Source organism: Balaenoptera borealis, assembly GCF_965194805.1.
Source record: "Balaenoptera borealis genome assembly, chromosome: 3".
NCBI classification, from domain to species: Eukaryota; Metazoa; Chordata; class Mammalia; order Artiodactyla; family Balaenopteridae; genus Balaenoptera; species Balaenoptera borealis.
Window position 1 is genome coordinate 87,049,374 of NC_138866.1, and position 22,187 is coordinate 87,071,560.

At 32.8% G+C, this 22,187-nt stretch overlaps 1 protein-coding gene across 4 annotated transcripts in view; it reads left to right on the forward strand.

Moving 5' to 3' along the window:
• The window catches only part of CTDSPL2 (CTD small phosphatase like 2), a 76,348-nt gene extending 54,902 nt beyond the window's left edge, over nt 1–21,446 (forward strand). Inside the window, exons 8-13 of one of the 4 annotated variants that reach the window (XM_082388819.1) lie at nt 490–576; nt 10,815–10,877; nt 10,982–11,061; nt 14,151–14,277; nt 15,758–15,853; nt 16,509–21,446. In XM_082388819.1, coding sequence (XP_082244945.1) covers nt 490–576; nt 10,815–10,877; nt 10,982–11,061; nt 14,151–14,277; nt 15,758–15,853; nt 16,509–16,574 — 519 coding nt within the window. In that variant the 3' untranslated portion in view covers nt 16,575–21,446. The other 3 variants (XR_014243532.1, XM_082388820.1, XM_082388821.1) reach the window with 3 other exon arrangements.
• Nucleotides 21,447–22,187: the final 741 nt, after the last annotated feature.

The window sequence follows — 22,187 nt, forward strand, 5'->3', positions numbered from 1 at the left end:
CCCCGAACTATGGGGTTTGGAGAAATTCTGTGGTGAACACATCCATGTCCTGGGATCATGGAACACCCCAACTCACAGAGACAGAAGCTCCTCTACTCAGAACGCTTCCAGATCTTGCCCAATGTCCTTTCCATCTGGCTATCTATCTGTATCCTTTATCATATCCTTTACTATATAATAAACCGATAAGTATAAAAAAAAAAAAAAAAAAAAAAAAAAAAAATGGAGCTGGAGGTTTTGCATTTCTAACTAGTAGTTCCCAGATGATGCTGATGCTGCTTGCTGTTCTAGCAGCCACACGTGAGAACCAGTGACTTAGAAAATTCTATCCCAGATTGCTATGCCACACACAATAATGTATTTTAAATATAAAATTCCATGTATCAATGGGTGCTTTAATAAGTGTTTTTGGTGATCATGAATACATAAAATAATCAATTGAAATGTCTTAATATCTTGGTTCATTCAATGTGTCCTTTTTATTTTAAGGATGAAACACTAGTACATTGTAGTTTAAATGAGCTAGAAGATGCAGCACTTACTTTTCCAGTCCTTTTCCAAGATGTCATTTATCAGGTAATTAAAATTTTTTAACTTGAGTTTTGGCCTGTTAGATATTTTGAACCAAGAAATCTTTTGTAAATTTTTTTTTTTTTGGTGAAATTTAATGTGTTTATTCCTAATGGATTTCATCTGTATTTTAATGATTTCGTAACACAAAGTAGCATCATGCTAAATAAATAACTACATAAAACAACATTAATGTTACCAAAAAAATGTGAACTTTTTTTACCCATTGCTCTCTGCTAGTTTCATAACCTGTTTGCCAGCAGGTGGAGGCAGGAACACTGACATCTTAGGTCCCCGAGAACTTGCCAGGTTAACACTTGGCGTTGTTGTTGTTTTTCCAAAACCCAATTAATAGGAAGAAACCTTATTCCTTGTTGGTCATTTTTATTGCCTTTTGTAGTAATACGGTGTGTAGGTTGCAGTGTAGTAGATCTACTTTATTTTAATCACAGAATTCCAGGACACTCTTCTAGTTACTGCTTTACTTAAAAAATTAGAGTATAAGTATTTCTCCCTCCTCTGTGTCGATGGACAGGTAACAGTGCAAAATACAAATACCATTTACATTTCACTGCAAATTACGTGTGTTGACCATAGGTTTTACTTTATGTTTCAGATTTTCCTATCATAAAATTTGAATTAATATATGTGAATACACTTCAAAAACTACGAAGTGCCTTTCTGTCATGGAGGTTGTTACTGAACTAGCATTACCTTCTTATATACCGGTTGTTGAAGGATTGGGAAAGGGTCAAAAACTTTGTTGTTTGTCAGGTGGAAGCCAACCCAAGGATTAACTAAATAAAGTCACAGAACATTTACCATGTGAACAATGGAAAGGTGTTTATGGTTGTTTATGTGCTCTTAATAGGCAGTTAGAATATGTGTATAGTTTTCTTGGCACATGATAGTTATTATAGCTCGGGAATCATAAAATTTTAGAGTTAAATAGTTTGTGGTTCAGGATCTACTTTACCTACCTTATCTTGCAATCAGTCATAAGAGGATTTATTTAAGCAGTTATTCTGAGTTCTGGTTTAACCTAGAAAGGTACTGTAGGTATGGTAATATCTGGATACTATCAATATATTTATTTCCCTTTTATGTAAACTGATTTTAGTTCTGATATAGATCAGAGGATGAGCAAAATATACATAAAAATGAGGGATTTTAGGTTTTCGAATTCCTTTTTAACTGTATATTACTTGTTTAAGGTAAATCTTTTTCTTAAGACATTTTCTGCCAAATAGGTTGTTCTTGTTTAGTGTAATTCAAGGACAGGAGTCTTGTGGCAAATATAAATAGCATGGCAATATGTTCTCTCTTTTTAGCTTGATAACCTTGTTTTTAATGTTCAAAGTTGCCCTTAAAAACAATGGCTTTCAGGCTTTTGAATTTGGAAAAGAAAACTGTTACTGAAAACTATAAATAATTATTTTGATGTGATTTCTTAAGCTTCCAGATTTGAAATTTATTTCTGATAGATGGTTTTGGTCTGTTTACATAATTTTTAGTAGTGAAATAAGAAACTTGGAGAGTAGATGAGTTTGATTTCCCTTTCATGAGTATTTCTTTTCAGTGTGACCATAAAAATTGAATTTTTTTCTTATTGCTTCCACCATTTCTTCTTCAGTTCTCTTCTTTATAAAATTCTTACGGTTTTATGTGGATCCAGACAGTTGTCTTATTTTGAATAAAGGCTCCTAGCAGTGCATATGACTAATATAAAAAAAAAACTTCATATGTACTGCATCTACCTCTGAGGAATTCAAAGAACTCTTTTTCTTATATATCTGAGTTACACTTTCTGAAACAGGAAAATTAGAGTTAACCTAAATCAGGAGCAATGAGTAGGAAGTTTGAATCTTAAAAATTATAGAGATGATTGTATTTTTAAATGATTTAGTTACTACATCATGTACAGAGTTTAGTTCCCTTTCAGTTAAGTTTTGAGGATGTCCATAGTTAATATTGGATTTCTAGTTTTGGCATAGCCATTCTGTCTGCTTTTTAAAAAATAACTTTGAAGAAATCTTGGGTTAGGGTTCCCCCAGTTTTCAGACCAGCAAGCTCCCTTTAAACAGGGAATGATGTCTTTTAAACTTTCAGTGGTGTTGTCTCCATCTACTGGCAAAGAAGAAATATACACAAGGGTCTGGGATGATCTAAGAGATTTTGGAGAAACCACATTATTAGGTAAGATGTAACTTACATGTTTAACCACTACAGTATAATGTGGCCCACTTAAAGGTAGAAACCTGTAAAATACTGTATATACTCTTAAAAAAATAATTTGTTGAGATGAAATTCACAACATAAAATTAACCACTTTTAAGGGAACAGTTTCATGACATTTATATACTCTTGAATATGTCAATTCCATAACATTTATGTATATACTCTTAAAAATAAAATGGTAATGTTAAGATAGGATCAAATTCTTCATCTGAATCAAAGCCAGATAAAGTTTCCTCTTGGGACTTTTGTTACTTTTGCTTTTTGTTTATGGTAAGTTTGTTATAGTAGAACCATATCTAATGTTAATTCTATTTGTTATTCTCTTTCTTTCAAAACAATTTAAAATATAAATTGTCTTATGTATGTTTTAATAATGGTCTGTATCAGGGGTTGGCAAACTTTTTCCTTTAAAGGGCCAGTTGTTAATATTTTAGGTTTTGCAGCCTGTGTTACAACTACTTTCTCTGCCATTATAGCATGAAAGTAGTCCTAAACAATACATAATGAATAAGCATGACTGCATCCCATTAAAACTTTATTTACAGAAATAAGTGATGATCTGGATTTGGCCCAAAGGCCATAGTTTGCTGACCCTTGGTCTAATAATTATGAGAGTATATGCAGTAAATTTACATATTCAAATTCTAAGTGGAAGTAAGTAATCAAATGTTCATCAAAATTCTTGTTAATATATAGAGAGATTTAAAATTAGATCCACTGTAACCTGGTTATGGGCTTTCTTAGGTTTTTTCAGATGAAAGTTTGAGGGAAATTTAAGGTGGTCACTACTCACGTTTAAAGATTGCCTTACTTCATGATATACACTCTTCTTTTGATTGATAAGTAGGACTCAACTTAGTTAATGCAAGACTTAGAATATATGAGGAGGTAGATTATTCAAGCCTCAATTAGTACCTTGAGTGTATTTGAATTTCCATTTCTCTAGGAGATAAACCTAAAAGATCCAACTCAAATTAAAATTTTGATATATGTTACCACTGACACTATACGGATAGACAGATCATAGTTTGTGTATATGGAGAAAAAGTCATTTGAAAGAAGAACTGAGTTTTTAAAGTGAGGGTGTGGCATTCACAAAGGCAAAGTATATGGATTTTTGTTTGAATGGGTCTTTTCCTCTCCCTTAATTGGTAGTTTTTCCATGAATTGTTTTACAGTTAGATATTGGGAAACGTATTTATTCATAGAATGGTACAAATGCATTTGATATCTGGAAAAACAAGTGCGTGATCAGTTCCAATGCACATGTTTTAATTTTTATATTTAGCTTATATTGACACATTGTCAGGAAATCCATCTCGTGGTGTTACTCAGTTAAGAGGTCTCCACTGTATTTAGTTTCTGTTCCTGCAGATCCACCAATTCAAGACTCTAGGTCATCTCACTCCCTCTTCCATCCAGAAGATGACTTCTATCCACAAGCAGGACTGAATCAAAAGACAGATTTTTCACTTAGCTCTTGAGCTGAACCACCTCCTCAATGACCTTCCTCTGTCTCCATCAAGAACTGGAGCTCAGTTTTTTGAAGATGTAATAGAGCTACTCAGCCCAAACGTGGCTAATTGAAGACAAAAAGAAGATGCCTCATATGTTTCACTACAGTGCAACCAAACGTAACTGTGTTGTCCAACTCCTCATTCTGTAAAGTATGGCAGGGGCATCTGATTTTTGACTCTGTTCACCAATAAGACTTTAGCCAGTCAGTGGCTTTCTGAAGATCAGTAAAATCAACAAACTTTGGGTCAGCTGTCCAGAAATCAGATTGTGGTAAGCACTCAAGGAGAGATAGGATCCTGTAGGGAGCTACTTGCTAAAGGATGCTTTGTTTTAATAGTAGAGGTTGCTTTTATGGGAAAAGTTGGGGGGAGAGGTGGGTGGGAAACCCCATGTTTAGCAAAGCTCAGCCTCTTCCTCATTATTAAAGTTTGTTTTCTTGGGAAACTTACAACCTAGGATAATTTTCATAAGGATCTCAAATATTTTATACCACAGAAAAATAGAAGTAGAGGGTCAGTGGCATCTATCTCTTTTCCACAGTCTAGGAAGAAAAGTCAGCATTATTTTTGCTTCACGAAGAAAAAAGCAATCGTTTAAATGAAGAGTTTTGTTAGTAAACACCTAATCAAGTTTTTCCTCCCCTCAAGCTCTGACTTAAATTGATACTAAACAAGAGGCATTTTGTTTTGACATTCATAAAGCATAATTTTATTGTACAAAAGTAGTATGTATTTTGTTCCTTAAAACATCTGGGGTCATGGACGCAGTATTGAGGATAAAAGTAATATTTTATATCTGGTAGGGAAGAATATTTTGATAACTAATTGTAAGTCAATATTTAAAATAATTTTAAAGTAATTTTTCCATCCTTATTAATAAGTATAGCTAATCATTGGCACTAATTTTTTCATCATGGTTTGTATTCTTTATAAATGTATCTTAAAATTAGAAGAAGTTCATTTAAAAATACAGAAAATTCTTTTTCAGTAACTAAAAATATTCTGCAAATATAGGAGATGTGACAGTTGATTACTAAGCATATTAAATTGGAGGCTTCAAAATTTAGAATTTGTTTTTAAAGGCAACATTTTGTGGGGGTTTTTTTTTTTGCTTTTAAAATGAGTAAACTTGATTTTAAGATAAACACATTAATATTTTATATATATACACAAATATGTGTACATAGATATTTAAATTCAAAAATTATATATGTATATTGTATATATATTATATATGTATGTAAATGGCCATGACTTGAAAAGTATGCTTCATTGCTAATTTTTAATATACCTTCTGTATGAATACATTAAGCACTTTATCCCATTTGGACTCCATAAGAAAATATCTTTTCAAATTTATTTCTATTTAATACAGTGTAAGGTTTTGCAGAAGGTTTTAGTTTGGGGGTTTTGTTTGTTTTTATTTTTATTGGCTCTGATGTTTTAGTATTTACCTATTCATCCTCAGATTGATCCACCTACAAATACTATCCCCAGCAGCCTCTTATTGGAACTGTGTGAAGCAAAAGGTGACTTGTAAAATCACCCAATGGGTTATGAAGTTGAGGCCTCCACAAGGCCTATCTGAGCAACCCTCTTTCTATGGAGAAGGTTTGGGTTTTGTCTCTATGATCTGGTATTGATGCTAAGACAGTGTTAACTAAGTTAAATAGTTAAGTAATCAATTGACTTACTTTACGTCTTCTAAAAGTATAGATATGGCTTTCTCTTTGAGTTGAGGTTGCCCAGTTCTGCCCCCATAAAATCTTACTCATTCCAGCTATTCTCCTTATGGCTGATTACTTTTAAATAATAAAGTGGATAGTAATAATAGCTATTAGGAGTCTCAGTGTGCTGGCACTGTTCTAGGTGCTTTATATGTATTAACTTATTTAATAAACAACTCTATATAGGTACTGTTATTATACCCATTTTATAGACAAAGAAACTGAAGTGTACAGAAGGGTTAAAAAAAAATGGTGGAGCCCCTTTTATACCTGTGGTATCTGCTAATACCTGTAGCATCTCTTCTTCACATTGTTCAGTGTTGTTAGTTTTCTACTGTTTTAAATTCTTACTGCTGATTAAATAGATAGCATCCACCAATCATCTTTTTATTTAAAGGTGCCATACCCTTAAGTAGGTGAATACCACCAAATTTATCTTTTTTTTTCCTTCCTGCAACAGTGTAGCAATAAGTTCAAAGGATTTCATGGAAAAACTATTAAAGATACTTCTTTTTGAATATGTTAGGGACACATTATCTGTGCTTAAAACTATTTAGAAATATTTTTCCTAAAAAAATCCACATGTAAGAAATTTTTTTTTTCAATTTTGCCCACAAATTGAAATTGCTTATCTTTTGGATGTTTTCTCCCCCCACCCCCTTTTTTTGGTCATGCTCATAAAGTTATCTAGATAACTTAGATAATGGTTTGGTAAACTAATAGTCAGGAATTAGTGTATATAACTTGACATTGCATACTTAGACATGAACTTGAATTTAGGCAGACTGTCAGAAAATATTTATAATTAATTTATAACTGGCTTGCTATTTTAATGACTATTTTTATTAAATCTAGTTCCATTAACCATTTATTGCCTGTTAGGATCATCTTACATGCACAGTTATAGGACATTCTCTTGTACTAAAGAAAGTACAGGCTGACTGTCAGATATTGTTCAAATCAAGTAGTGTTAGTGTACTGTTAATGTAATGTTATTTTTCTATAATATATTTATCATTTTTCTATATAAAATTTAAGTTTTGGTAAAATCAGCCCACAATGTATTATACAAGATTAGTTCCATTATCACTACTATTTTGCAGACATTATTCAAGTAGATTTTGTTTTAAAAGTTTACATCATGAACATATAATGAAGTAAGTGAGGGAGATTAAGAGGTACAAACTTCCAGTTACAAAATAGAGTCATGAGCATGAAATGTACAAAAATTTTACGTAATAAACATTTCATAACATGAACATCTTTGGGTAGTAGGCAGTCTTATTTAAGACATGTTTTGGGTATGGTATTCTTGTATAACAATTGTTCATTATTATAGTATTATGCATTATTTTAAAACATTGACTTTTTCAAAATATATTTGGTTTAGTGATAGATTAAAACTATTTGTTGTGTAGATAGAATAATTGCTGTATATTTGGAGGAATATATGTATACCAGCCTGAAATGAAACTTATGGCCTAGGCTTACATTTGAGAGACTACATCATTTTGAAGAATTGCAGGTTTGAAGAAGGATGGTTTCTGAAGTACTAAGTAGTGGAAGAATGTAGAAAATAGGAAGTAAGCAGCTTGGGACAGGAATCTTTGTTACGAGAAGGTTAGGAGAAGAAAAATGGAGTTAAGAGCATCTGTGGAATAGATTTCGAAGCATTTGGAGGCATGTCTATGTGTGTATCTGTATGTTTGTGTATCTCTGACCTAATACAATAAGTGATCGTAGTCTCACTGTATTATACATACCTTAAAATTGTTCTTACTTATTTCCTACTAGACAGTGCTTAGTGCTTCTTAACTTCTATATATTTCTGCTTTAATATATCCATCCAAATGAGTTAGACCCTGTTGGCCTTATGTCTCTATTTCTTTTTTTTTATTATAAATTTTTTATTTTATTTATTTATTTTGGCTGTGTTGTGTCTTTGTTGCTGCGCGCGGGCTTTCTCTAGTTGCAGCGAGTAGGGGCTACTCTTTGTTGCAGTGCATGGGCTTCTCATTGTGGTGGCTTCTCTTGTTGCGGAGCACGGGCTCTAGGCACGCGGGCTTCAGTAGCTGTGGCACGCGGGCTCAGTAGTTGTGGCATACGGGCCCTAGAGCACAAGCTCAGTAGTTGTGGTGCACGGGCTTAGTTGCTCCGCAGCATGTGGGATCTTCTCAGACCAGGTCTTGAACCCGTGTCCCCTGCATTGGGAGGCGGATTAACCACTGCGTCACCAGGAAAGCCCTATGTCTCTATTTCTATTTTTCTTTCTGAGATTTTGCCTTTTCAGCACATGGCAGAACCTCCTGTGGTCCCAACCACATCCCGGCTTGCTGTTACTTTGTACCTTTCTACATTCCTTTTTTTTCCCCGCTAACCATCTCAGTTTCTGCCTGTGTCTTTTAATCCTGAAACACCTTCCTGTGTTTCAAATGGTGAATCTGTTCTGAGAATAGGAACATTTACAGTCAACAGTTATTCTATTCTCATGGTAAGGAAACACTCTAGCATTATATTCCCCTATCTCAGTGCCACCTTTCATCCCCAGTGAACAGGTACATTATGAAAGTAATATCAAATTTTAAGATGTGTTTTATATTTAAGTATAGTCAAAGTAGTAGAATGCATAATGAAGTTATAGTTTTGACATAATCTGGAAGTCACTGTGTAAGAAGTTGGAAAATGTCACCTTTGTACAGTGCTCCACTTATTATGCTTAGATAATACTGTTTAAATAGAAGTATTCCTTTACAGTGGAAGTATTTTAGTGTTCAAAGGAGACAAATCCCAAATTGTAGAGGCCCTGCTTATTTTACTTTACAATATGGAGCAAGTGATAGCAGGGATATTGAAAGCAAATGAAAACATTTATACATATGCAAAAATGAAGTATTTTTGGTTATTAAATGCATTTAACTGATAAGCCTTCTTAGCAATAAACAGAAGGTTCTGATGGTTCATAGTTTATCATCCTCCATGAGATAAGGTAATTGAAAAAAAGTATTGACCGAATTGTGGGTTTTTGTCAGTTAAGGTAGTCATACATCTAAATCTATCAGTTACTTGGATTACCAAACATATAAGGTGTGTTGAAAACTAAACCAAACTATACCAAATATTTCATGATGTAAATGTTAAAATTAATTAGAAGCGCAACTCTAGTTAAAAATTTTGTACCTCATCCTAAATGATAGGGATTGGATACCAAGGATTTCGTCATATAATTATTTGCTAGGGGTGGGGGTGTGTGGCTTACTTGGTTTTTGATTAGTCAAGATACTGAGGTAAACTGCCTAATAGGCTTAAAAATGAGTAAACCTTTGTTATTCTAGCCTGTAGGCAGGGATAGAGTGATATATTAGCATATTAATGTTTGAAATTTGTCTTCCACAAGTGATCAGTTCTTAAGGAAATTCAGTAGTTGTCCCTGTGTAGTATGTAGTCTTGCCTCTCTTTCTCTTTTTGTTTATATTGCTTAACTTCAGGCAATTATATTTAATTTACTTAACAGATTTTTATCATGTACTTACTATATATTTGGCATTGTCTTATGCCCTTTGGGCTTTAGAACTTACAAAGACTGGTAGTACATAGTCCCTACCTCCTAAAATCCTTTGCCTGATTTCCCTGTTCTAGTTCTACATTCCTAGAATTAGATTTTTATCATAAGGGCATTTTTGTTTAGATGTGTATTGACAACAAAATTAAATTCCATGAAGCCTAAATTTTGAATTTGTTGCCACCACAGCTTTTTTAAAAAAATCTGAATCAAGTGAATCTGGTGCATAGGCATTCTATAAGTATTTGTTGTTCATGTTTTTTGATGTTAATAATCACCTTTGAGTAGAGTACAAACTTTTCTTTTTATAAATTTTTGTCACAAAATAAATACAATTTAAAGGAGTCAAATTCTTTTGTAAATCAGTTTTAGTGGTTGCTCATGGCTTATATTTCTGTGCTTTTTGAATATTGAGTATATTACAAGAGCTACATTAAATGTAGGCAAAAAGACAGACAGAAATAAGAAAATAATGTATTTAAGTCAGTTCTTTGGGTACTGTAGTCTTTCCTGATATTATCAGTTGATTTTGATAACTGGTGCGTTTGACTGTTATATTTTCAATCTCAAGTAGCCCAGTAGTGCTAATTTAGATACCACATCTGAATCAGTAAGTATAGAACAAGATTGATTTCTGAAAAATTTCAGTTATTTAAACCCACCAATCCAGACATCTCTTTCTTGAACATTATTTACCTTAATAGAAATTTAAAATAAAGGTACTCTTAGCAGGTGATTGTTAAGAAGAAATTCTGAGTAATTATTGAGGAAGGTCATTGAGACAGGTCAGCTAGAGGTGGATATACAGCCTGCCTAATAATTGGATGGATGCTACCTGGCTGGAAGATGGAGCTGATTGGTGGATCAAAATCTCAGAGGGAAACCTGCCATTTTTAGTTTAAATGTTTATTAAAACTATATTCTATATACTATATCCATGAAGTACTATTATATTATATGCTGCTATTTAACTATTAAAAAGTGAAATGATCACCAACGATTATTATTACCCTACCAAAAGATTGTTTTAAGTAACTTTTGGTATATGTGAAATATATTTGGTTGAGTGGTACTTAGTAAACTTTTGTATTACTTTAACATATGAACTTTTAAATTATATCCAAAGTTAGAACATATCTTATAAATAAGTTGTTTTCTGTTTTATATGTTTGTTTGCTGAAGCCTATCTTTGCATTTTTTCAGGTTTATGTGAGATTAAGACCATTCTTCAGGGAATTCCTGGAACGAATGTCTCAGATGTATGAGGTAAATATACTTAAGCTAATTATATAAGTATTTTTATTTTATTCAATGTAGTACCCATATTTAGATCATGTATAATGATTACTTCTTTTCCCCTGAATTTGTAGATCATTCTTTTTACTGCTTCTAAGAAGGTGTATGCAGACAAGTTACTGAACATACTAGACCCTAAAAAGCAACTGGTCAGGTAAATTTAATTAAGAAATAGTGGAAATGTCTGTCACACTGATCTATGAAATTACGATGATTCTACTTAATTTTGATAGCCATTTTCAGTTGGCTGCATATATAGAGATTTGTGTGTTAAATGGGGAAAATAAGTGAATTTTTTTTTAAGCCCCAAAAGTCTTTAAGAGTTCCTAATTATTTAACTCCAGACAGACGTTCTTTAAAGGATACAAAGATCAAATGTATTTATTCACTTGTACATCTGTATCCTCACTTCTTTTGGGATTGGGGGGAGATTGGGGGTATGTGGAATTTTTCACTGTGTGCATGATGTTTTCACTTCCTTCTGTCTCTGAGATAATGCATGTGTTGTCATCTTTTTAATGGCTTAGAGAAATAAAAGTTAATTTTAACAAAAAGGATCAAATTAAACTCTTTTGCTTTTTTCAAGAGCAAATTTATCTTCCATGGAAAGAAAATGTTACATGAAATCTAATTGGAAATTGCAGTTGGTTTAGTCACTCGGGTTATCCTGATCTGGACTCAGTTCCTTGTGTGTGTCCTGAGCCAGCAGATGCAGTGTGTTCCTGGTTAGGTGGGAGTGCCTTGGGTAACTTAAAACAATTTGAAAATTAGTTTCATTATTTCTGTCAACTGAAGTGAGATAGCAAGACTCAGCAATCTTGCTGCATCCTCTAAGGTATAGGAGTTAATGTTTGAGTTTTGATCAAGAGCTGAGAGAGATGCCACAAAAGGCTCCTAAAAGCTTTAATAGCTGGGTATTCATTGTCTTGAATACTTTCTCCCATATTGTCTTAGTGGAAAATCCTAAACTTAATTTCTACTGTTAATAGTACCTGTATTATTGAGTGGTTTCAGCTATGGTGAAAGGCTTTTCCTAATGTCCACATTTAGGAGATTTTCCCCTTGTAAATAGAATGTGATTTTTTTTTTTAATCTAAAGGATCAAAATGTGTCCTGTAGTCAGTTTCCATTTTATCTTCCATATAAGCAAGCTTCAGACACACAAATGAAAATGGTATTTTCTTTTCATAAAAGTATATTATAATTGATGCTCATTTTACCTAACTTGAATAAAAGCATACAAGTGATTTTGCTCTGATGACTTCATTCATTCTGAAGATTTCTATTCAGCACCTCCAATGTTCCAGGGAACAGTGGTGAGCAACACAAGCCCTTCCCTCTTGGAGCTTTCATTTTTACTAGGGGACAAATCATAGTCACACAATTATGTTACAAATTAAAACCCCTCTTTTAAACTAGTTTTATAAAATCTACATATTTGGGAGTTTAAACTTGTTTTATCTAGTTGTATTTTGAAAAAGTTAAAACAGGAAAAACTTTTTGAACAGTATATTGAATGCGTTAGAGTGCTTTAGGGAATCATCTATGTTGGTGACAAGGTAGACTCAGAAATTCCTATGATCTCTGAATCCCATGAGTCCAAATGCAAATTTGATGACTAGCAAAAGTAGTTTCTTTCTAAAACTGCAAATACATGCTATTGACCCTCAGATTCCTGAATAACTGGAAGGGGTTTAGTATAATTTAATTAAAATAATCGTTAGTATCCATATATATATATTCAGCTGTCTCCTGTGTCTGGTGAATTTGCTGCTATTGGAGAAGAGTTATCAATAGTGATTTGCAGGTATGTGCTGTACCTGCCTCTCCAATTTCCTCATATCTAAATGTTTATACAAATAAAATATGGAATCTTATTTAGGTCCAACCAGGACTTAAATTCTTTTGTCTAGTCTTATTTTTTTCAAAGTAGGACTGTCTTTAAACCTTTCAGAGGTAGATGATCTTTTAACTCATGAACATTTAATTAAAAGCATTCTTTGTAATAAGGGAAAAAGAACTGTTTATACTACATTTTGTCTGGTTTTAAAATTCTTCCGCTTTTCCATCACCATCGGCCCTGATTAAAATATCAGTTTTGTTGTTGTTAGAGCTATGACAGATTTTGTTGGTAGAAAATGCCCCTTTCTTGAAATTGGATAATTCAAAATATAGGTATGTGTAAGCCCTAGCTCCTGAAAAATTGTATAGTGGGATTAAGACACAAGGAAGCCAAACTACCAAATTAATTAATGTATGCAAGTGGAGTATTTCAAGGTCATCTGTATCAGTTATTAGTAATATTCAGAAACTAATATTCTGAGTGCTAAATGGAGATTAATTATTACAAGTATATAAATATTATTATAAAACCTTAATAGCTTTTTAAAATGATATAGCATTTTTCAGTTTCATTGGTGAAAGATCAGTTTACATTTGTAATACTTAAATCTGAATTCATCTTTTCATTCAATCCTTGTTTTTTCAAATGATCTCTCACCTCCCACACACACACACCCCCACACAAACACACGCAATTAAAATAAAGATGGGTGTTTGGGAAAAGTTGAAATGATGGAATGTTTTGGCCTCTGCACCTTTCCTCAAAAACTATAAGAGAAACTAGAAACATTTTTTTTAAATGCCAACACGGAAACATTCCTTCTTATATTTTCTATTCTGGCATGTGCAGGGATAGGGAGGCTGTGTGGTCTTCTGGTTAGAGCAAAGGACTGGGAGCCAGGAGGATCCTGGGTTCCAATGCGGGGCTAACCACTGACTTACTGTGTGACCTTGGGCAAGTCACTTGACCTCCTTGTGCCTCAGTCAACCATCTGGAAAATTGGTTAAAAAGCAGGACCTCGATGACAACCAGATGCTGCATCTGAACTGAGCTTTCCTGGGTAAATAAATTACAAAACCAATTTACAGAGTTTTTAATCCCTCTTTATCATTTAATATAACATTTTGGGATAAAACAAAGTTCTTTAAGGCATGGTAATATTTGGTTGTAAGGTTTCAATAATTGCTAAGAATTTTTATAATAAAACTGTAGCCCAAAGCTTAGGCCCACACTTGTATTTGAATTTCCTTTGTGAGAGAAAATGATAAGGCTTAACTTGTAAAGCCTATGGTATGTGTATTGTATATATGTTTCAGTATATGTTGTGCTTTTTACATATATATATATATATATATATATTTTTTTTTTTTTAGTTAATTTGTTTTTACTTTTATGTTTAGGCACCGGCTTTTCCGCGAACATTGTGTTTGTGTACAAGGAAACTATATAAAGGACTTAAATATCCTTGGAAGAGATCTTTCAAAAACTATAATAATTGACAACTCACCACAAGCCTTTGCATATCAGGTAGGAAGAGGGCTGCTAAACAAACTCAGACAAATGCTGCCAAAAGATATGATGGGACAACAGAATTTTCACTGGTGGAATTTCCCTGTTTAGTGTCATCTTTTAGAATTAGGAATTCCAAATTAGTATATTCCTTGTGGAAATTTTTCTTTTAAATGAAGTACAACATACATAAAAATCTGAGTAGTAAATCTGAAGTAGTAAATCCCTAAGAAGGGACTATAAGATATATATCATTTAATAGCATTCTTATCTATTGTTAAATCAGTAATTTAATTGTAAACATGTTTCAGAATTATGAATAGCTTAACCATGTTCTTCTGGTCTGTTTGATTTGGCATTTCAAAATATTTTCTTAGACTATTTTGTCAATATGTTTGTACCCTTTGTCAATGATTCTTAGAAATATAAATTCAACTAGAGGGAATTCCCTGGCAGTCCAGTGGTTAGGACTCAGCACCTACACCTGCTGAGGGCCTAGGTTCCATCCCTGGTGAGGGAACTAGGATCCCGTAGGCCACACAGCACGGCATATGATAGATAGACAGATAGATAGATAGATAGATAGCAGACAGACAAGAGATGAGCCATCCTTGCAAGATATATTTTACATTATGAGTATGTTCATGTGATATGGCTGAGATTTTCTTCAGAATAAATCAGTGCAGAATTGGAATGGTGGAAAGTGGGTTGGGTGTAGATGAAACAAGATTTGCCCTTAACTTTTCTGTTTCAAAAATGTCCATAATAAAATTTCAAAAAGAATACAAGGGGAAAAATTGCATATGGTATTGAAGTATGTTCAGTTTAGGTCACTACTTTTATTCACTTGCGTTTTGAAATAATGTTTTTAAGAATTGGTTCGTAAATAAAATAATTTCAGTTATCCTCCATCTCAAACACAGTGTTCTGCGTAAATGTTAAAAGATATTTTATCCTAGAGAATATTTACTATAAAACAAATATGGTTTGTATTTTTGTTTTTAGACCAACGAAATACCATTGAGTCAATCTGTTATGTTCCTACTATGTTTCAGGTTATCTTGGTAGTTGCTGGGAATAAAATAATGGGACACAGTCCCTGTGTAAGAGTATATGCTTTCTAATAGTGTTCTCTGTTGAGATTGGCAAAATTCCTTTATTCAGAATGCCTAGCATTGACTAATAATATTTCTTGAATGAATAATGTTTTTAGTTATGTTAATGCAAAACTTGTTTTAATGAATATTTCTCATTAAGTTTTATATACACTAAGAATAAATTACTCTAAAAACCAATTATGTTTCAGTTCATTCCTTAACATCTGTCTCTTGCACTATTAAGTTGTCAAAGAATATGACCGGCATAAACTCTGATTGCATTCCTTTTTCAAAAGAACTTACTGATTAATGTTTACTAAAATCTGTTACTTCTTTTTTAAGCTTTTCCAAAGTAGGCAAAATGTAAATGAAAAGAGTTAATTACTTATTTTTCACTTTAGCTATCTAATGGAATCCCTATAGAAAGCTGGTTTATGGATAAAAATGACAATGAACTTCTAAAATTGATTCCGTTTCTGGAGAAGCTAGTAGAACTGGTAAGTATATCTTATCATTTATCTTTTTGTTAGGTTTTTGTTGCTTTAACTCTTTTGAAATAAATCTTTTCAGTTGCTTTATGTGTACTAACTTTAAGTCAACATGGTGGGACATTAGGGCAGAGATTGAAAAAAGATTACAAGCATTTTTGAAACTTCTGAATTATATTAAAATTATGTTTATCAGTATTTTAAAATTTATATATCAAATGTTTTATTTTACCAGACTTCCTCTTGCTAACCAGTTGTCACTAACTAGTTGTGTTAAATTGATTTTGTAGTTCAGGTCTAGAATTAATGCTTATGGTACTGAAACTTTATTCTGGGAATTTTTTCCTCTATGTCCATGTATTAATTTTAAAACTACTATATAAAGTAGAATTCATTGGCTTAATGCTTTACCTATCTTTTGGTTTGACCTCTTATTGCATAATTGTTCTTACAAAATGAATACATTAATGACAGGCTTTTTTTTTTTAATCTAAATTTAACTGCTTCTATGTATATCTTTTTATTTGGCAAACAAAATAATGTAAATTATAAAATATTGATAAATGGTGGTATAGTTTCTTTGCAAAGTAAGAATGTTCATAATGTTATGAGGATCATGTCTTTGAAATTACGTGGCTTTTAAAATGTCTATTTCTCCACACAGAATGAAGATGTTCGACCTCACATCAGAGACCGATTTCGCTTGCATGATTTGCTGCCCCCAGATTAAGTACAAAGACTTGTCAAATCACTGAAGGGGGAGAGAATGCAGGACCCTTTTGGACTAAGACAAAAACATTGCCATTACTGTTGAAATTTTGCATTTTTGTACCCCGTCTTGCTTTTCTTATCTTGGTGCCCAATAATAATCAAGGGTTACAGAAAGAGACTTTATCTCAGATTGAATACATACAGTAGGTAGGCTAAAACAGAAGAGTCTTTAGAACTAGTGCAACTTCCAGTGAAATTTTTTTATGTACAGGACATCTGCAGTTTATAAAGAATTCTGTTTCTGCCACCAGCAGTTTGACCTGTAGTCACACAGGATTTTATGATAATAACAGAGATGAAAATGGACTTTTATTTTCTCTCTGTTTGGTGCTCTAAGTGGGTTTGTAGCCACTTTTCTGTTACTTTAAAATTCTCATTTCAACAGGAATGGCCAGTAAAAGTTGTTTTATTTTTCCTGTTAAGGTTTATAACCTTTTTACATTTTTGACCTGTATTAGATTAGAATTTCATTATGCATTCCTTTTAGTTGAGGCGCTTCATAGTTTTCTGGAAATAGTCAATTTTTAGTTTTTTATTATACATTTGAATGGCCGTTTTCCTGCTTTGTCTGCCTGCATATTGTATATTTGTTTAAAAATATTCTCTACTTTTAGTCCATGTAAGTTTCATTTAGAACATGCATTTATATTTTGTTTCTGTAATATTCTACTGTAGGTGAAATCTTTTCAAAAATCAAGAGACTGGGTAGATAAGAATATATGAATGACTAATATTCAAAAGATTTAAACCATTGTGATGGCATGTGTTCCCAAGTGGTAATATCTTGCAGTGGCACACAGATTTGATGGATAAAAGGTATACCTCAGACTTCACTGTGCTCACCAATCTTTGAGGAGAATGAGTTTGGTCACCTGTTGGGCTTGATTTGGTTACTGATGCCTTTGGTTTTCTCCAGGAATGAAGTATTCAGCACAGTGATTCAGTATTTTTAGTTACTTTGCATGGGCTGGTAGTACCTCTGTTATGCTCTCAGTTACAATCAATTAAAACTCTGTGTAACAGTCTTGGTACCTTACAGTAGCTATGCATAATCCTGTGGCACAGTAAACTCCCAAGCCACCAATGCAGTTAATATGTTCTCATAGTGGTTTTCTATGCTATATGAAAATAGTCTTCAAGCCTTGGTTCTCTAATGCAGCTACCACAAGAGGTTGATATTTTTATAGTGGCGTGTAATCTCTTTTTCGGGAGGCTTTTTATGGAAGGTAGAATTTGTAAAAGTTAGTATGCTTTGCCTCTCAACTGCATTATCATGCCACAGGCTCAGACTGTTTTTGTGTAAAGGATGTCAAAGAACGGCACTTTTTCTAAAGAGAAGTTTGATATTTTGTATGCTTGTTAAGAAAGTACAGTATTGGAAATTAAAGGTGGACAACTGATAATTGAGGAGTATGTCACTTAATTTTTTATGTATATTTACCTGTTTACTTGTACAACTTATTGTACAAATTACATGCAGCTTCATTTTCAAATGAATCCTTAAAATAAGGAAATCTTTTTAGGAAAACATTTAATTTTTGTATTTTTGATTTTAAAGGCATGAGTTATGTCAGTTTTCAGTGTATTAATGAAGATTTTAACTTTTCATCAGGTTGAGTGTTTTCTTACTATATTATCTGTTGTGTATGTAGTTAGCATATTGTGTCACTGAACTGTTTAAAAATCTAGCATGTAGAGCAAGCCTGTTTTGTGGAAAATCCTTATTCATTAAAAAAATAATCATGGCAGATTTTCTGCAAAAAAAAAAAAAAAGCAAAAGCATTTGCAATTCAGAATACTGGGGGTTTTTTTTGTTTGTTTGTTTGTTTTTAATTTAAAGAAAGGTATTTTGCTTGCAGGAAAAAAATACTACAGATTCATTTTAATGAGAATCTTTGAAATGTATTTATCTTTAGGGCATCTGGGCATCTTTATGCTGTTTGTCTTCTGTCTTTCTTGAAATAAAATGTACATATGTTACCTTTACATATGCTCTTGCTCAAAATTGTGAACCTGGTTACATTTCTCCTTGCTCCCTTTTTATGTTCAAACAGCAAAACCCAAAACCTATACAGGATCTAAACTTTCAGCTTGCATTATAATTGCTGAAAGCTCTTCTGATTAAGTAAATACAGTCTCAACGGGCTTTCCCACAACTAAAAGGGAAATGTATGCACCTATATATACCACTGTGCCTATAGGCACTTTAAAAACAACTTTTAATCATCTTTTATTGGTAAAGCTGTTTTTGATCCCCTGCTAGGAGAGCTCCTTTAAGTTGACTGACAAATGAATCAAGCCTAACAAGATTCTGTAAAGAAATAAACTAAGGGAGAATTTTATATGGCCTGAGAAAATTTCTTGAGATCAGTTCAATCTATTTTTCTTCATTACTTGATTTGAGTCATTTTAAATTTGTTATTAATACAAAATTTAAAATAAGTTATAGAGACAGTTATCCAGCTTCCTCCACTTTAAAATGTGTTATCTTATTACCCCTTCTTTCCTTTATCTGTTGGTAGATATTACCTTAAACATTTCCATTAATTAAATGGAGGTGTTTATGAATTGAGATGTGCCCAGCCCCTTCAGTTCACACAGAAAACATGAACTCTTAAAAACTGACTGTAGTAAATGCAGGAGAGATGGATACCTGATAAGACACAGCAAAAGTGACCTATATACACATTACGACTCTGAAGTACATATTATAATTGTGATATTTCCAGTGGTAAATGTCTGACTTTTAAAGACATTCTTTTAAATATTTGTATTATTGTTAGGATGTTTTAATCAGTTGTGTTTTTTAATTCCATGTAATATATGTAGCCCTAACCAGATTTATAGCACCATATTTCTCCTTGGGTCTTAAAAGAGAGTTGACAACAATTTAAAAGCATAAATTGTTTTATATTAGCTAGTATGTATATTTATTTACCCGATGGCTTTATCTTGTTTCCCAAAATTTTGGGGGGATTTGTTGAAAGCATTGTAACTTCCATAGATGGCTATTTTCTTGTAACTGTCAGTGAAAATGGATGTGTACGTTGTGTTTTTATATTACTTTGGTTTTCCTGGTTTGTTTGTTTTTTGGGTTTTGGGGGGAGATGGTTAAACATAGAATCATTTTTTTAAAAAAAGTTATCTTGGGTCAATGACTTTTTCAACTAGATATTACTTTCATTCAACCATCTAAAGAAGTTTGTTTTTCACTGTTTTGTTCAGTCAACTTGCTGAAAAACAGAGACTTCATCTCATCAATGAAGAAAGCGTTTCATTATTCCTACAAATCTTTGCAGCGAGCACAGACTTCTTCATAAGGACCAGATCTTTTCCACGTCTTGTGTCAATCACATAAAGCTGAAATGTAAAGGACACTGAAGCCTTCATTTAATTGTCCTAACATGATGGTGTTATATACTACATCATTAGCTAGTTAAGGTTTTCTGACCTGACTTCTCTTTGTCTTCCTAGGTATTTATTTGTTATCTCTTTTAATCTTGTGTATCTAAATTAACTTAGTGTTAATAGTCACCCACCAAATAACTATGCCAAGTAACTAGGAAAGAATGTTTATTTTATTTCCCCTTATAGGGGAAGAGTGGACTGGGAACAAAAATGTATGGGCCAAAAGGCCTTAGGTTGTCATTCATTCACTTTCTTATTCCTCTCATGAGCTGTTTTTGAGTATAGTATTTTTTCAGTGCTTATGTGCTTGAATATGTCATTACTTTTCATGTCATCCCCTGAGTTAAAAGCCTGCTAGGAACCTGTATAAAATACATTTTAAAATTTCAGAATAAGAACCACAGAACTCAGTATCTTATATTTAAATGCTACTTAAATTATTATTGGAATCCAAGTCTCACTCACTAGGATACATTTTTATAAAATGTTTCTCTGTATCTTGAATTGAAATTACTTGCCCGGAGGCAAGAGTTCCGGGGTTGTGTGTTTTGCGAAATTTTTAAAAGGGGAGATGAGAGCAACAAGTTTATACTTACTTTATGGTTTTTATATTAGTTATTAGTATTTTAAAATATATCACTGGTTCCCAAACCTGACTCTTCATTAGAATTACTCTGTGGAGCTTTAGAAATACAGATTCTTGAGGCCTGACCTCTGCCAAATTGTCTCACTGGGTCTAGAGTGGGGCCTGAGAGTTCTGTATTTTTTAAAAGCTCTCAAGTGATTCTCATAGATTCGGGAAATCACTGCTTTACTTAATGTGACAGTGGTTTGAGAGTTGAGAGTAGGCAACAAAATTAAGTTTACCAGACATCTCTTTGTGGTAGAGTTTTCTTTTTTCTTTTTTTAACTGGGACCAGATTTCACAGAACTTATTCAAGATGCATGGAGGAATAATAAAGAAGATTGAGGTTACTGCTTATTATCATTCATGTCTTTCATACTTTTTAAGAGTTTGCATTTTCTAGCACTTGGAATAGTTGATCATATACACAGCTGAAGGACATATCCCTGAATGAGACCATTATATATATTAACTGTAAAATATTTCACTATTTTTTTATTTTATAAATCTTTGTAGAAATAAGCAATGAAATACTACTTTCATCTTTTGAAATGGGATTTTTCAAGGCAGTGTCCTTTTGGCATTAAGGTAGGGGGGAGTTAATATTCTCTCTACCTTTTTCCACATGAATCAATATAAAGTCATGGACATTTAAAATATTCAATTTAATTTCTACATATTTACTATGCAGTATAGCCGTGAACAAGTAATGTAGATTTAGTTTTCTCATCTTCAAATGCCCTGATCACCCTACCTCACAGGGTTGTTGTGGGGATAAATAAAACTTTTATGGAAGCACTTTTCTCTGGTGATATTTTTCAGCCATTAGAAACAATATAATATCTAACAACTTATATTTGTATAGTGCTTTGTTTACAAGTACACAATTTTTTCACATTGCTTTCTCTTTTGATGACCTATAAGGAACGTAGAGCAGGTTACAGATACGGAAAAAACAGATAAGGAAACAAGCTCAGAGAGGGCTGTGGCCCAAGACCTCACAGCTGTTCTAGGAGACTTGAATTCAAGTATCATTACGACAGGCTATTTCCCAAGGCGTTGGCATTTTTGTATAATCATGTTTGTACATAAATACAAAGCTTTCCCTAGTTTATAAAATGAATGTAGCCAACAAAATGTTCTTATAAAAGAATATATTAACTCAGTGCAAAAGCTTGTGGTACAAACTAGGCCCTAGAGTTTAACAATCCAATTTTTAAACTAGAAGGAAATTCCATCTTCTAAGTGTACATCTTTATTTTACAGATGTAAAATGTGTCTAGAAAAGTGACTTCCCAAGATCACAAAGCTGGGATTAGAATCCAGCTCTCTTAATTACCATTACTCAAAGTAATGACTTTAGGAGGAATAACATTCTTAATTTCTGGAACTACCAGAAGTGCAGAAGTTGCATAAAACCTGAATAATGAAGTGGTTAGCTTTAAAAAGTAGAGATAAAATGGCAAGAAAAGAACAAGATTATGGTGAGCTAAAATGAAATTATACTTGATGTAATGGGCTAAATAACTTGAACCAGTA